Raw genomic sequence first — 16976 nt, 5'->3', positions numbered from 1 at the left:
AGCAGAGCCAGCACAGCAGCAGCCGGTGTAAACCTTATCCACCCACGTGGACGCAGCTGCTCGTCACCTCAGCTCTCTCTCGTTGGCTATCTATATGGTTGGATGTTTACCGCCGGAGCGCCTTACACCTTCGCAGGTGCGCTTTGTGGGAGGAGTACATGCCGCATGTACGTTTGCTGTCAACCGGTGGGCTTGGCTGTGAAAATTGTGCCTCTGTGTATCTCTTCTCACGCAAGTGCGCGTGCCGCCATGTTGTTGTTGAGGGATGTTGTCGCATTGTCATGCTTGCTGCTGGCCGGGTTGGGTGGCCGCCCCCTGGATTGTGGCCATTTGTGGGGCGCTGATTGAAGGAGAGAGAGAGAACTCTTGCGTGTGCGGCCTGATGTTCTCTCTCTCCCCCGTCGCTCTCTGCTATTTGTTTTTTTTTTAAATTTATTCTTGATGACTAGAGCTAGCAAGCTCTCTGTCTAATACACACACACACACTTTTTTTTTTTTTTGGGTAAATCCATGAACAGTATATTATCAAAGAAATTTACATGAGAGTCTCCAAAACGGAGAGCCTCAACGGGAAATCAGAAGCAAAGAGGAACTATTTCCAGGCATGACTGATGAAGATCTCCTTGGTGGCAAGCATCATAAATAGATTGCCGTAAGGAGCTTCTAAAATACTGATAAGATTGCAAAAACGGTTTCCCAAAATATCTCATGTTGTGATCCTGCCATATGGTCCAGAAAGCCCAATATCTGACCCAGTACAAAAGTAAAGAGTAATGGACCGTGGTTGTAGGGAGTATGCCAAAAAGCCAAAAGTGTTTCCCAAAAAAAGAGTTAGGGAAACGAAGGCGAAGTAACATGGAAATTTTGCGGATGAAGGCCTTAGTGCTGGAGCACGTCCAAAACAAATGAGGCACCGTTTCAGAAGGGGCCATGCATCGAAGACAAGAAGCAAATGCAATCCTTCGTTTAGCAAGAGTGACCCCCACAGATAAGGAACCTGTAAGACAACGCCATAGGAAAAGCTTTTGCTTGAGAGGCAATTTACTCCTCCATAAATTGCGAAGATTCTTTCGCCACCAAGCAAGTGATTTTGTCATATGCCAAAGAGAATTAGCATGTGAATGAATCCATGGTGATGGCTGGAGGAGAGAGTATGTTGTCCTAACCGTTAGGTCAGAAAGAATAACAGGACGAGAATTTGAGCCCACCGGGTGTAACTGCCAATCTTGTAATCTGTCCCTGTTAGATAAAGGAGGGATGGGAAGAAAAGGCTGCAACAAGTCAGCAATTTTCCTCCAAATGAACCTGTGATGCATGGCTAGTGGATAGGAAGCCATAGCCTGAGGGAAGGAAAGCATTTGACCAGTAGCATCAACAACATCATTTATGCATCTAATCCCCAATTTGCTGAGATTGTATGCCCGAATCGGCTCTTGCAGGGCCAATGGAGAATCAAAAACAGCACTCCAGTAAATGCTTTCCTGCCGAAGGGAATTGGCACGAGATAAAAGGGAGGGTGCCCAATGAGCATGCGAAAGGACCTGTTTCCAATCGCAAATAAGTGAAGTGGCAAAAGGGCAGCCCGGGATAGAACCTACAAATCTGCCCAAAATGACCTCCCAGTGATCAGTGATCCATGCACCATGTGCAGAAGTGCGTAAGGCCATGCACATGGTTGCAAGCATATGAGTCCATGGCTGCGTCTGACGAAAAAAGGTGAGTAGGAGAGGAATTTTCCTTGCCAAGACATGATGCGCAATATTCAGCACATTCAATCCGCCATGCATCCTCGGGGAACAAACTTTTGCCATCCTCATAAGTCTTAAAGCTTTAGCAGAAGACTTTGTTTTCCATAACAGCTCCATAGCCTGAGACATGAAAGCAGAAGTGTCCTGAGAGGTCCAATGTATCAAAGGCAAATAGTACTGAACATAGGCCATGATAATCGACTGGACAATCCGGAGCCTAACATGGAGTGGCCAGGTGGAGAGCTTCCAGTAGTGGAGCTTGGCATGAAGTTTGTCAAAAATCCACTTTAACTGTTGTTTCCTAGTGATGTACCAGCCAATAGGGTAACCAAGATGGTGGACCACATCATAGGGCTGCATAATGTGTCCGGGCCATAAAAGAACATGCCAATCATATAGATGCAGAGGTATGAGGTTGGATTTGTCAAAATTGACATGCAAGCCAGCAGCCATGCCATATATAGAGAGAGTGTCCATAAGAGTCTTCAGCTGCTGTGGAGAATTATGCTGCATAAAGGAGGAGTCATCTGCATATGCCTGAGCCATAAAGGGAGGGGCTCCCGGAATCTGAAGACCAATGAGAAGGTCCTGCGCGGTAAGATGATCCAGGTATCTGAGAAGTGGGTGAGTGGCAATGGCATATAAGAGGGCACTGAGTGGACACCCTTGTCTGATGGAACGACAAGGACCAAGATTGAGAAAGATGATTACCAAGGATGCATTGGGCTGTAGAGTCAGCATACAAGCAATAGATGACATTAGCCATTTTTGGCCCAAATCCCATCTGAGCCATTGTCTGTGAGATAAAATCCCAGTTGACCGTGTCAAAAGCTTTAGCAAAGTCACTTGCATAATAAAAACATCCTGGTCAGAATATTTTGCATATTCAATAGCCATGAGAGCATTGCCAATATTATCATGGATCTGCCGCCTAGGAACAAAGCCATATTGCAAGGGATGCAAACCCTCATAAAGCACTTGGTGAAGACGCTGCACCAGCATTTTAGCAAAGAGTTTGTAAACAACAGGCATCAATGTGATGGGCCTCCAATCCATGAGATGCTCACACAAATTCCGCTTGGGGATGAGTTTAACTATGCCATGCTTCCATGATTGGGGGAGTACTCCTGTATGCCAAGCCTCATTAATCATTTGTAGGATAACACCTTTAAGGTCTTCCCAAAAGTGTAAGAAAAATTCCACCGTGAGGCCATCATACCCTGGTGCCTTACCAGTGCTGAGATGGGACAAGGCATCATCAAGCTCCACATCAGTGAAAGGCATATCGAGTTTGAGAGCTTCCTGTGGGTTGAGAATGGGAAGAACATGCTATAAAAGAGTATCCCGAGCTTGTAATTCTTGCAAAGAAGTGGTAGCAGGGGGTGCAAACAGTTTCTGAAAATAAGAAAAGCATTCATGTTGGATCTCTGAGAAAGACCGAGTCCATTCACCATCCAGTTTACGGACTCTGAGGCAAGAGGTCTTCCTCCTGGAAGCATGTAACCTTTGAAAGAAAGATTTTGAAGAGCAGCCTTTATCCATGAATTGAGTCATCCTTGCCCGAACCTGCCACTTGGCCAATTTCCGTCGGTCATTAGCTTGTAAGAGAGCTGTTGACTGAGAGAGAGTGTCCATTTGTTGAGAGGAGAGGGGCTGCAATTGGGAATGTGCAGTCAAGGACTGAACTATTGCTTTGGCATGCTGAACTTTAGCTCTCCAGTCAGTCATGAAATTACTCCCATATTCACGAATAGCATGCTGAAGCCTGTCCACAAGGCGTTGCCATGCAAAATTACAGTCATAATGGGCATGGGCTGCAAGAGGAAATATGGCATATCGGATCAATTGTTGAAATTGTGCATGCTGCAGGTATCCTTTATTGATATGTTTCATCCGAATGGAATGTAAAGGCATATCATCCTATGGCTGACCAAACTGAATATTCTGCCATAAAGGAGCATGGTCAGAAAGACCAAGAGAGTGATCAACCTCAATATGAAGAGTGAAATCTGTATATTGTTGAGCATGCAGTAAATACCATCTATCCAAGCGAGCCCAGTAGTTAGTAAAGGCATTATGATGATAGGTGTAGCCCACTATTCCAGTGTGCATGGCTGTCCATAAATCTTGTGCATGTGTCGTGGTAAGTAACTCCTCCCATGATCGCTTTTCAGAAGGGATCATATGAGATCTATGAGTAGTGTTGTCTGATGGCATGGGAGAGTTATTAAAGTCTCCACCAAGAAGAGCACAAGATCGCCATGGGTAAGAAGCAATAGCATGCCACATGGAAGCTTTGGAAGCAGAAGTTTGCGAGGCATAAACAGAGGCAAATTCCCAAATATCACCATTGACATCACATTGAATCACCAGCCATCTGCCATCACAATCATTGAAGGCAAGCTGGGGCTGCAGTTCATGTCTGACCAATATGCAAAGACCCGAGAAATGCTTAGTACCTGCATAGTGGATATCATAGCCCCCAAAATAGCCAGCCTGGCTAGCCAAAAAATGTTGGTTATGTTCTTGCAAATAGAGAATGTCCGGCTGCCTGGTTAAAACATAATTCCACACTAGCCTCCACTTAGAAGGATTGCAGAGGCCCTGTACATTAAGACAATGGAGTTTGTCAAGCATGAGGATATATACAAAGGAGGAGACCAAGAATATACAACCAAAGAGTGCTTAAGCATCAGCCATCATGGGCTGCAGCCCTTCCTTCCCTGGGTCAAAGGATAGCCCTTCCTCAGACTCACAAACAGGAATGTGTTTTTTGAGAACTCCAACCCAATTGAGAAGAACCGGGGGAGTGGCTGAGGTAGAGGCTTGGCCTGGAGTAGGAGTAGATGCATCCCAATGGCGAGATTGAAGGGGTCTTTGCCTCAACACCCTCTTGGGCTGTAAAAAACCATCATTATCAGGGGTCTTCTCTTTCTCTTTACCTTTGTCCTTGCCTTTAGCTGTGGGTAGCATTTGCGAAGCCACTTTCCCAACTTTGGAGGCATTTTTATCCAAATTCTTGGACCCAACAGTTTCTTGCTTATGAGTGGGCTGAACCAGGGGAGAAGGTATAGCAGTGGCTGGAGGGGGATGCAAGACAGTAGGGCATTCAGAGGCGAGATGCCCGTACTTATGGCATGAAAAACAAGCACCTGCAAAAATTCCCCATTTCAATTCAAAGTACTTTTGGCCCATTGGCAAACCTTCAACCTCGACTGCAATGGAGGGGAGGGTAGGGGTATCTGTGTCCCACAAAATACAGAATCTATTACGATTCCCAGCAAGGCGAGGGGGACAGATAACTTGGCCCAGTGCAGCGGCCAATCCTGGCAATTCTTCTTGCATATAGTCTGGGAAATTAACCACCTCCACCCAGACAGGACAATGATGTCGTATGAGACTTTGATAGTCCTTATTGGGGGACCATGGCATAGCATGTACCATTTGCCTGCCATAAAATAAAGGAGAAAATTCAAGCACACGCTGCTTCTGCAAGGCATCGGTGAGGTGAACTTCATAAAATCCACGGGAGGCAAAGTACACCCCCTCCACAAAAGAGCCACCAAGGATATACTGAATCCATTGCGCAACATCATTGGCAGATGGTATCTTTCCTGGAAAGAAGATAATGATCGCAGTTTGTGCGAGCTTCTTAAGCGGTTGTACCAGAGATGGTAGCTGCAATTTATAAGTAACCTGAGGAACAGGCTTGCTCCAATCCTGGCGAGATTGATGGAAGTCCTCTTTCAGAGTATCAAAAACATATTGAGCCTCTGCATCCATACTTGCATCTGAAATCAAATCAGCACATCGTCTTTTGACCTCCTGAGTGCGCTTCTTGCGCACATAAGTGGTTAACAAGGTTGCATCTGAAGCCATGATGAGGGAGAAGAGAACAAGAAAAGGAAGGCTAGGGGTATAAAACAGGAAATAACACTGGCAACACACACACAAATCAACGGGCAAAGGACCAGCAGGGGATGAGCAAGGAAAGGGTAAAATATTTATGAGCAGTCGGCAGGGAGCAAAAAGACAAACAAACGGGCAGGGAGGGGCGAGCTACAGGTGGACAAGCAGCAGGCTGTGGAGCAGAAAAAACAGCAGCAAGAAGGGGGTAGGCGACTAGCGATTGGGAAAAAAAGGAAAGAGCTAAAGGAGGGGACACGCAAGGCAGGCGGAGAGCACTGGGGCGGACAGAAGCGGGCAGCCAGAAGGGCGCAGGCAGGGCACACAGGCAGGGTGTGGGCAGCAGCAGCTCCAACTCTCCCACCTACACACACTTTTTTTTTTGTGTGGAATCATAAGTATATTAGATTTACAAGATGACTATCCAAAGTAGATAGTCTCAAAGTACATCCACTGAAGATGTCAATATAAGACAAATATACATCATGAGCTATTTGGTCAACCTGCATGCAATCGAAGAAAGATTGATGCAGGGAGTACCGAAAGAAAGAAAAAGCAGAAAAAGCCGCATCACCGAAAACTCCATGGTTGCGAACTTTCCATAGTGTCCATAAAGCCCAGTAGCGCACCCATGAGAAGAAAAGAGTGAATTCTGGTCTGGGCAAATGAAGACCAAATAGCCAGAAAAACTTTCCAAATTTCATATATGGAAATCTAGCCCGCAGAAGCTGGATGATAGGAAGAAAAAACTGACGATAAGAAGGACAGTTCCAGAAAATATGAATGACTGTCTCCCTGGAAGCAGAGCATCTATGGCAAGTGGATGAGGATATATGTCTGTGTGCCAGAAACTGTCCTGAGGGAATAACAGCCAAAAGAACGCGCCACAAAAAAAGCTGTTGTCGAAGAGGAAGCTTCGAATGCCAAAGAGATCGCAATCGTCTTTTCCACCACAAAGACGACCGATGCATATGCCAGAAGAGATTTGCCCGTTCAGAAACCCAAGGCAATGGCAACAAATGTTTATACAGACGAGCAACTGTAATATCAGATAGCCTCAAGGGATGGCATGAGGAATCAAAAGAGGAGATAGTCCAATCCTGTAGGCGATCTCGAATTTCCAACAGTGGAATCGGCAAAAAAGGCTGAAGCATCTGAATTATATCACGCCAAAGACGACGATAGTGAGGTCCCAAGCCATAATGTGCAGCAGCCTGTGGAAAAGAAAGAGGGGAGCCATCAGGATGGATGACATCTCCCACAGAGGTAACACCCTTTGAGTGGAGAAAATATGAACGCCGGGGTTCTTGCACCGCCAGGGGAACTGAAAATGCTTTGGACCAATGGATGCTCTCAGCGCGGAAAGAGTTGCCTTGTAAGGAGTCACGACCATTCCAATTTAAATTTGAAAGGACAAGCTTCCAATCAGCAAGTAAGCCAGAAATGAGAGGACAGCCCTTAATTTTGCCAGTAATGTAACCAAGAATAAATTCCCAATGAGTAGGTTGCCAATGGCCAAAAGCCGAAGTCGTCAGATGAAGTAATAAATGACGGATCATCGCTGTCCAAGGCTGAGTGCCTTCCAGAAATTGAAGCATCAGTTTACCTCTGTGGGCAAGAATATGCACCTGTAAATTAAGGATATTCAAGCCTCCATGCATGCATTTTAGGGATACACAAACGATTTGCCGAAAGCAAACGTACACTCTTTTTCCCCTGCTTCGATCTCCAGAATATCTCCAAGATGGTGGACATAAATAATTTCAGCTCCCCCTGAGAAAACCTGATGAGAGGAAGGTAGAACTGAATACACACACACACACACTCCATCAAATTCACCTTGTCACACAGTTTGTTTGCCAACGCACCAAAGAGTTTATGCTTCGAATTTGAGTGAAAAGAAGGGAAAAAAAACATGTTTCCTTTCCAAAAAATGCCTCCTTTTGTGTAAACCTTATCCACACGCAATAGGGAAAAAAACGATGACATTTGAACCATTTTACCATGAAAATCTTATCTCGTTTTTTTGGAGCAAGGTCGCGCCCGGAGTGATTTGAGAGAGAAGGCCTATTGGAACGCGGCTCTGATACAAATGTTGCGTTACCCATAGGAAGCCACCATAGCCACCAAGATGAGGGAGGAGAGGAGGGCTTTTGTTCACCACCCATCCTTAGAGGAGTGTGGATAAGAATCCACACTGTCGTGCTTATGTAGTGGCCTACACTTGTCCGGCCGTCCGCGGCCCTCTGGCCCGGGCGCCTCACCCTTGAACCCTGGACACCCTCGCTGATTGTGCTCCATGTTCGGTTGAGCCCTACATAGCCGGTTACAAGCTATGTGACAAAGGCCTTCTTTAAACCTGTGAGTTTATGCAATCCGCTTTACTTTGAGAGAGAAGATAGAGAGTAGACACTAGATTGGGTCCCAATTACCCAATGAAGCACCCCCCCCCCCCCCCCCCCCCCCCCCCTTCTTCCCTTGCAAGCATGAGTATTTGCTTGTATTTCTTTGGAGAACTTTGTACAATGACAATGAGTGAGGATTGAGGGCTGTCCAATGTAAGGACGAAGAAGACCGAATGCAAGCTCAACCATATGCTCTCCAAGATACCTTGAATAACTCTTCAGTGACCACTATGATCTAGAACTAAGGGATGCACATATGCTAGCTGAATGCTGAAGAGGATCTTGACGGAGGCCTTGTGGCTGTAGCACAGTAAAGTGCTGAATGCTGAATGCATGCACAAGAAGCCGGAGGCTCTAGGCACACATAACTTCTCTTCGAATACTTGTAGACTGATTTGTTATGCAATGATTTATGCTATGGACTAGGCGCCTGCTTATATATGAATTTGGCTCCTAGTCGGTTCACTTCAGAGCTGTCGGCCTGTTTTTGGACAAGGAAAAATGCATAAAATAGCATTTAAATGCTGTGCGTAATTCCCTAGCTTGTCCATTATGCTGGCCGACTGCTGTATGGAAGCATATGCAGGCTGTCGAGGACTGGCTGCCCATGCTATCCATGATGCTTTATGATGGCCGACATGCTTTCTGTGGTGGCATAGGGTGTATAGACCCATATGCAAGGCAACCCCCATAATGGGGTGCCTTATGGACTGGCCCATAGGCTGGCCCATGTGCATATGACCCTATAATACTTGCTAATCCAATACCTATTGCTAGGGTTGACCTCGACATGTACTTATATGGTGAAAGTGGGTAAGAGGACTAACACATGCAAATGCCCTAAGGCTTTGGAGATTGACCTACGTAGCTCGTGCCTAACATGTCCTGGACTTGGGCTCACAATGGGGTCATGGCATATGACAAAATGTTCCTAAAAAGGTAATCCTATTGTCCAAATGTTGCACTGATGTAGAGCTAGTGTGTCACATAGCACTCTAGTGTGGTGCATGTGACATTCCCTCCTGCTTAGCTTGGCAGTAGGTTCATGGCTTCCAAGTAGTCTGCGAAGAGTTGGGGGTACTCTGGAAAGAACTCTTCATCAAGCCATATGGCTTCATGGGTACCACCGTCTTTAAACTTCGTGTAGATTTGTCTTTGTCTTCGACCGGATCCATGCTTCCATCTGTGGAGGAGAATCCGTTCAGGCTCAATGACCTTGGCTTCTTCTACCACATCCGGTTGTTGCTCATTTGCAATATCTTGCAAAGCTGGACCAATGTAGGGCTTCAATCAAGAAACATGGAAAACATTATGCATAGTCCAACTGTTTAGAAGTTTAAGTCTCATGGAGACATCACTGATCTTTTTGATGATATAAAAGGGTCCAAAGTTGCGAAAGGAAAGCTTGGGACAATGTTTGCCCACTTGCCTCAATCCTTGCTTCATTATCCAGAGATATATCCAATCCCCTTCTTTATAGTTGACATCTCATCTTGACTCGTTGGCTTGCTTGGTGTATGCTTCCTATGCTTTAGTAAGGTGCTCCTTGACAGATTTAATGATCTTTGAAAAAGTTTGTGTGGTCTTGTTGGCCTCCAAGGACGGTGACACTATTCTCGTAAGAAGTGACGAGAAACGGCGGTCAAATGCTGCCTGGAGTCCGACCAATGCTAGATGAATGAGTGTCGTTTAGGATGACCTGAACCAAAGGAAGATAATGCTCCCACTGCGACTGCCTGTAATGGCAATACGTTTTGAGAACATCAAATGCCAACTGATTATATATTTTTGTCCGGCCGTCTGTCTGGGGATGGAATGCACTATGCAGATGTAACCTTGTCCCGAAGTTGTCGAATAATGCTCTCAAAATTTAAAGTAAACTTGGGATCTCTGTCTGATGTCATCATCCTTGGCAATCCACCAATGAGGTACTAATGTTGAATGAACAGGCGAGCAATGTCTTCGGCTGTGGCCGATTACTTGCATGGAATGAACATGCAAAACTTAGTGAATCGGTCCACAATGATCGTGCACTATGTTCCGAGATTCAAATGCATCGCTCTAGCTTCTCCAACGTACTGTTGATACCTCGATGACCATGGACGAGTCACGTGCATCATGAAGAACTGTGTGTCGCTTTTCCCTTAGTATGCAGAGCCGGTTCTTGTAAAACAACGAGCCATCTTGGATGGTATAGTGACCCGGTTCTGGCTGAATGGCCAATCTATACTAAGTCTTGAATTCCAAAGAATCCTCATACTGAGCCTTCATAATGTTGAAACAGACTCCTTGTATTTTGACAATAGTTGACACCTGCAGATTTTGGATGGTACCTTTGCAACTTAGAGCATCGGCAAGGGGGTTATTCTTGCCAAGAATGTATTCAATCATGCCTCTAAACTGCTGGAAGATCTGACTCCATCTTGCTTGTTTGTCACTCCATTGGGCACTAGGCATGGTTTGTAGCCATTTAAGTGCTCGATAATAAAGGAAAGGTTTCCAATGCTTAAGAGCTGTCATCACCCCCAATAACTCTTTGTTATACACCGAATAACTGGCTATAATAAGCCATTGGGTGCCCTTTTTGCTCGAGGACAGTTCCCATGGCTAAATTGCTGGCATTAGTAATCGCCTTGAAAGGATCATCCCATCAAGCCAACTTGAGAACCAACGGAGGCAACTTTCTTCATTGCCTCGAGTGCTTTGCTCGTAAACGAACACTTTCTGTTGATGCGTCTTCACATCCTTGAGCAAATCTGTAAGAGGTGCTGTAAGGTCGGAAAATTTATCCATGTGTGAATTGTATGCTTGACAGAGACCTACAAAAGAGCAAATCTCCTGAGCATTTTTGGGAACATCCCATTCGAGAATTGCCCTTACCTCTTCAGGGTCGAGACTAATCCCGTTTGCACTAGTAACATATCTCAACTAGTGAATTCTTCTACTCCAAATTCTCTCTTTTCTGCATTCATGTATTGGTCATTGTCTTGTAATAGTTGCAAGATCCTTTCAACATCCCGCTCATGCTGCTCTGCAGTAGTAGAAAAGATGCGTATATTATCTAAAAAGATGGATAGACACTTTCCTATAGGCTATGAGCTCCACCAAAACCCGAGACATCATCTTGTTAAATGTCGTTGGTGCATTGGTGAGTCCGAATGGCATCACCACATACTCGTAGTGGCCACGTTCAGTCCTAAAGACTTTTTTTGGTATGTCAGCCGTAAAGATCCAAATCTGATGATAAAGCCACTCTTGAGATCTATCTTCGAAAAGAACTTTGCATCATTGAGTCACTCAAGGATATACTCAATCTTGGGCATTGGGAACTTGTTTTTCACTGTGAGCTTATTGAGTGCCCTGTAGTCCATGCATAAACATGCGGACTTGTCTTTCATTTGCACAAATAAGATAGGGGCAACAAAAGGCGAGGATGAAGGCTGGATAAATCCAGCTTGGAGTAATTGGAAAAGCTGTTGGTCCAGTTTGCCCTCCAATGTCTTAGAAAGGCGATAGGGGAAGTTACTCGGCGGTTTTGTCTCGGGGACCAACTCAATGCCATGATCCTTAGGGCGACTGGATGGGAGCTACGGTAGGAGGTCATCCTTACTCTATGGGAAGAAACAGGCTCTATGAGCATGGTATCAAAGGTTGATTTTTTTTTTTTGGGAGGTGGGAGGGGGGGGGTTGCTTTCGGTAGGTAATTGGAACCCAATCTAGTGTTGACTCTCTGTCTTCTCTCTCTCTACTCTTCTCTCTCAAAGTAAAGTGGATTGCATAAACTCACAGGTTTAAAGAAGGTTTTGTTGCACGTTACGACGATCAACCTATTGCATGCTACAGTTTATGTGGAGTAGCTAGCTAGCTGGGTTCGTAGTTTCAGGTTCTGAAAGCAAAGTTTGCAGGTTATCGAAGGCACTCTAGGAGAAGAAACAAACCCTATGAGCATGGTATCAAAGGTCCAATGGTTAGTTTGTGATTATTGACTTATACACAGCCCTTCAAATTCAAATTTTATGTCTTTTGGAGCGGGGAATGCATTATGGTTGTTTTCTATGTACACAAGGGATCACTAGAAAAAGATCTCACAAATACAAGAGATGCTTAGTGTAGAGTTTGAGATGACTGATCTTGAGCTTATGCATGATTGTTTGGGGATTAAGGTTTGGTAGAAGTGAGATAGTCAACATAAATATGCAAGTGAGATACTTGAGGCATTTGGCATGACCGAATGTAAGGCAAGTGGTACCCCATTGGAGGTTGATTTGAAGTTGTCCGCCGAAGACACTTCAGACCTTGTGGATGAGACTTTCAATAGAAAATTGGTTGGTAGTCTTATTTTCTTGTGTAATACTAGGCCAGACATTAGTTTTGTTGTTGGTGTTGATCAAGTTCTCCAAGAAGACTCCAGAGAATCATTGAAAAGTAGGTATGCGGGTGTTGTGATACATCCAAGGCATTTAGAGTACGGCATCACCTATGCTGCAGACAAGACCCTCAGTGGCTTTTGTAACTCAGATTGGGTAGTTGATTCGGACACCAGGTGCTCCGTTATAGGGTATTGTTTCTCTTGGTTTAGGATGCATTTCTTGGATGAGTAAGAAACAGTCTACTATTGTACTCTCATCAATAGAGACTGAGTACAAAGCTACATGCTTTGCATCATGTGAGACATTGTGCCCAAGGAGGATTCTACAAGACATGGGTGTGGGTGTAGAAGCAGCCCACAACGCTACAATGTGACAACCAGTGTTACATGGCCATTGCTTGGAGTCGTGTGTTTCATGCTCACACGAAACACATCAAGATTCATTACCACTTTGTATACGAGCTCATCATGTTTAGGGAGGTTAAGATCACAACATAGAATTGTACTAACATTTTCACAAAGGCTCTTCAACTTGTGCCCTTTCATCTTTTGTGGGTTCAAGAAGTATGGGAAGTTAAACACCATACTCGGTTCCTTCTCCTTGAGCTCACTAAATTCCTTCCAACCTAACACCTTGGAATTAGCTTAAGGTAGAGTGGACCATTATAATATCCAGCTTTTGAAGTCTTTGAGGTGTGTCTTTCTCCATCATGGTTGCAATCCAAAATCTTCCTCCATTGGGATCTTTACTCTTTTGTTGTCTCCTCTAAATGTCAATGGTGCTAGCATGAGAAAAATGTATAAATTGCCTTAGCGGCCATGCAAACTTCTAGCACATTAGTTCCTATATTTTGATCCATCTATACTCTATTTCTAAATTCCCATATCCCTTGTTCAATGGATCATACAACTCCAAGTTTACACCTTTTTGAGGGTTATCAAGAAGCAGGGACCAGATGGAGCAATATCTTCATCGACTCATCATCGGTTCATAGAGGTAGTTCACCTTCGGGTGGACATTGAGGGGGGTGTTTAATGTCAATGCTCCACCCTTAACATATATTGTATCACCCAGGCATCGGCTAGCTCATGTTTGTACGGATCCCATTATGAGAAGCAGCCATGGTTGACCAACGCAGGCGCCCAACATCCCCATATTCGCATGGGAAGGTGGCCTAGGAGGCCAGATAGTTTAGAGAGGGCTTGGATTAGATTTGGCACATTGTCAAGTAGGCTACATGCTATAGTGGACCACACATGGAGTACGTAGACTTTACTCTTGGACACCTTGTCTTGACATTACGGGGCCCAAACAGGGGCCAAGATGAGTCCAAATGGCTGTGGGAGGTGGGGAACAAGAGTGCGGATCTACGTTGCGGACTGTGGCACTGACTATGACCGTGGACCTACCGTAGTCATGTCATGGCTGCTCCGCGTATACATGCGTATATAGATACACGGTCAGTCCTTTCTCCAGATAGTTCTTCAATCATCACTGGGAGTTTACTCCCTAGCTACTAGCATGGAACCTCTGTCTTAACAGTTCTACATTAGCCATCGAAGCTCCCCTCACATGAGCACACGGGTGTGGGGCTTTGCCATCTATTGCATTACTTTAGTAATGCAATATTCTTAGTTATGCAATATTCTTCTCTATCTCTGTCGTTGTGCAATTTGAGTTTGAAAGTTTTGTGCTGTGAAAGATCTTACGTCTTGTGACTGCATGTTGTATCTTTTTACATTATATTGTAAGTTTCTTTTAATATATTTTGATATTCTTTTCTTGATAAAGCAGGATCCGAATTCTGACATCAAGGAAATGTTTGGGGTGATGGAGCAAGTAGCCTCAGCCCCACAGAATTTTTTTTCTAATTTCATGAAAGGCAAAGAGTAAGGTTTTACTGACATGGCTGCATGGAATGTTAAGTTTCCATGCTTCGATACTGGATACCGGAATTTGGGTACCAGTTTCAGATACCAGATACCAAATACTGGATACCAGATATTACCATTACTTCTGGAGGGAAAAATGTAATGTTCTTGTCTCATGGTCATTCTAGCGCCCTTAGAGATCAAGCTTCACATGGATCCGAGCACCCCATTACTGGGGTAAGGCCCCCCAGCTTCATTTTTCTTTACCAATCTTACAGTTTTTGTGTATAGCTTTGTTGTCCATGTGGATTCCTAAGAGCTTTGAGACGCATCATTGCTGCTCGAAGGAAGGTTCTGTTGAGAATGCGGATCATAACTGCCTTCCTTGAACTGTTCAATTTGTCAAAGAAGCACTTCATTATCTTGTGGTGGGGTTTACTTTGTGAGGTCATCCAGCTTGTGGCTTGCACTCATTTGATTAGTTAGACTTTTGTCATTTTCATGAATAGTAATGTAAATGATGATGAAAGGCTAACGTTTGTAATCAAGGTGAGAAGACATTTCAAAACCTTTGAAAACCTTATGGATTAAGGGTATGAAACCTAGGCAGCATGCTTTTACCGTCACTATACGATCTCTCGTCATCTCCTCACCTCCACCGATTCCTGCTGATAATCCTAATCGCACCAATTCATGCACGATATTCTGTTGATGATTTTAATCGAAGCTTAAGCCTTCGGTGACCTGGCAAAGAAACAAATTGTGGGCGAGGTTGTTGGCCATAGAAAAGGAGGACATGGCGAGACACGACCCTCTTGTCTCTGTCTCTGGTAAATGAGTACAAGTGTGGATGGGGAGGAAAGAGGCACAATGTCCCGACTTCATCCTTGCAAGATAGCCGTTCCCCACTCCTACGAGCCTTTCTGATTTTGGGCATATGATGCAATCCATGAAGCAATGAACGCTTCAACAATGTGTGTGGCAGACATCATACCCTACCAAGTCTCTCTTGCCGTTTTGCAAATATTGTTGCATTAATCCTAATCATGCACGATACTTCTAATCACACCAATTCATGCACGATAAGCTATTGATGATTCTAATTGAAGCTTAAGCCTCTCCTTCGGTGACCAGGCAAAGAAACAAATTGTGGGCGGGGTTGTTGGCCATAGGAAAGGAGGACATGGTGAGCCACGACCCTTTGTCTCTTTCTCTGTTGAATGACTACAACTGTGGATGGGGAGGAAAGAGGCACAAGAGAGTCTCTGTCCCGGCTTAATCCTTACAACATAACCTTCCCCATTCCTACAAGCCCTTCCAATTTTGGGCATATGATGCAATCCAAGATGGCAAATAAAAAAACATGTATGGCTAACATGTATGGTTTTATTTTTGTCTTCCTCTTTTTTTAAAGAGAAATATAACCTTATATTGTATAGAAAGTTTGAGTTTTTTAAAGAGAAATATCGCCTGTCAGCCACCACAGGTCAACTACTAGAGGAGCATTTTCTTAGTCAGGAGGTGTTATGACAGGTTCCAGGGTAGGTGTTGTCATAATGCCATTGTATAATGTTGCACGACCTTGAGGCATGCTTCTCAGGAGCCTGTGGCAAGGGCTTGACTGCAGAAGTACTCTCCAAAAAAAAAAAATGGAGAAGGGGAGGTGGTGTGCAAACACAACCAAGAGGCATGACTGAGTTGCCGATGTAAAGTTGGGTGAGAGTGGATCCCTCTTTATGCAGGGAGGAGGGAACAACAGAATCTGGGCCATAGGAAGGCCCCCCTCTGTTGGCAGAATGGGATGCCGGAGAGGTTCTGTAGGGCCACAAGAGAGGTTTAAAGTAATAGGGTCTGCTGAAGAGGGGGAAAGATCCTTCCTGCGTTGGATGAGAAAGAGCCTACAGACTGGAGTAAGGGCCCCCCTTTTTGTGAGGGGGTGGGTTCTACGGGAGCAAGTGAGGGCTGGGCAAGTTCAGCCTTTGACAAGGGTGAACCAACAAACTGCATATGAAGTCCCACATTTCATCCTCGCATAAAAAAGAGGATTTTTCCCATGAAAAGTGATATCCCAATTGCATACATGCACATCAGAAGTGGTTCCCTTGGGAGACGGTTGTTCATACTCCTCTTTTTTAAGTCGAATCTCATTGTCCTAGAGGGTTTTCCATCAAGGCCATGAAAATCTCTTCTAGTTGCTCATCTTTGAGGTACCACCTTTTAGGTCTTGGTCCAATTTTGAGAAAGTTCACTCTAACATCATTCCATGTATATACCTACAAATGATCAAACACATTAGGTAAGCCTAGTATGCATTAATATTTCACCTCCCCTGGTTTATATTACCTAATCCTAGATTGTAATGCTTGTATAGACATAGTAAATTTACTATTATTCATCCTATTGGTATGATACATAGCCCAACAATAATGTACACTTCTAAACATAACCTTAGTGGCATCTACTCCTTGTTTCTCCCCCTTGCAAAAAATTAGCTAATCACTAGAAACCCAAATCACCCACTGATACTGGTAACTAATCATGCCAAAAACCAAATCAATCTCATCAGTCATCTTGTGTAGCTTTCCCAATAGCTAGTTCCACCAAAACTCTCTCTCCTAGATTATCCTCTACCCACCAACCTACTTTCCCACAAAACCCCCTCACTCGCAAAAAGCA

General features: G+C 44.5%; 1 protein-coding gene across 1 annotated transcript in view; it reads left to right on the top strand.

Moving 5' to 3' along the window:
* LOC147626793 (fructose-bisphosphate aldolase-lysine N-methyltransferase, chloroplastic-like) overlaps positions 1 to 14723 on the top strand; it is a 142871-nt gene extending 128148 nt beyond the window's left edge. The window contains exon 14 of the mRNA XM_086815345.1: positions 14224 to 14723. Coding sequence (XP_086671471.1) covers positions 14224 to 14322 — 99 coding nt within the window. The 3' untranslated portion in view covers positions 14323 to 14723. The remainder of the gene's footprint in view (positions 1 to 14223) is intronic.
* Positions 14724 to 16976: the final 2253 nt, after the last annotated feature.

The sequence above is a fragment of the Cibotium barometz genome, chromosome 21 (assembly GCF_041138505.1).
Source record: "Cibotium barometz isolate CiBa-2024 chromosome 21, ASM4113850v1, whole genome shotgun sequence".
NCBI lineage: Eukaryota > Viridiplantae > Streptophyta > Polypodiopsida > Cyatheales > Cibotiaceae > Cibotium > Cibotium barometz.
This window is presented reverse-complemented; position numbering and strand designations above follow the sequence as displayed.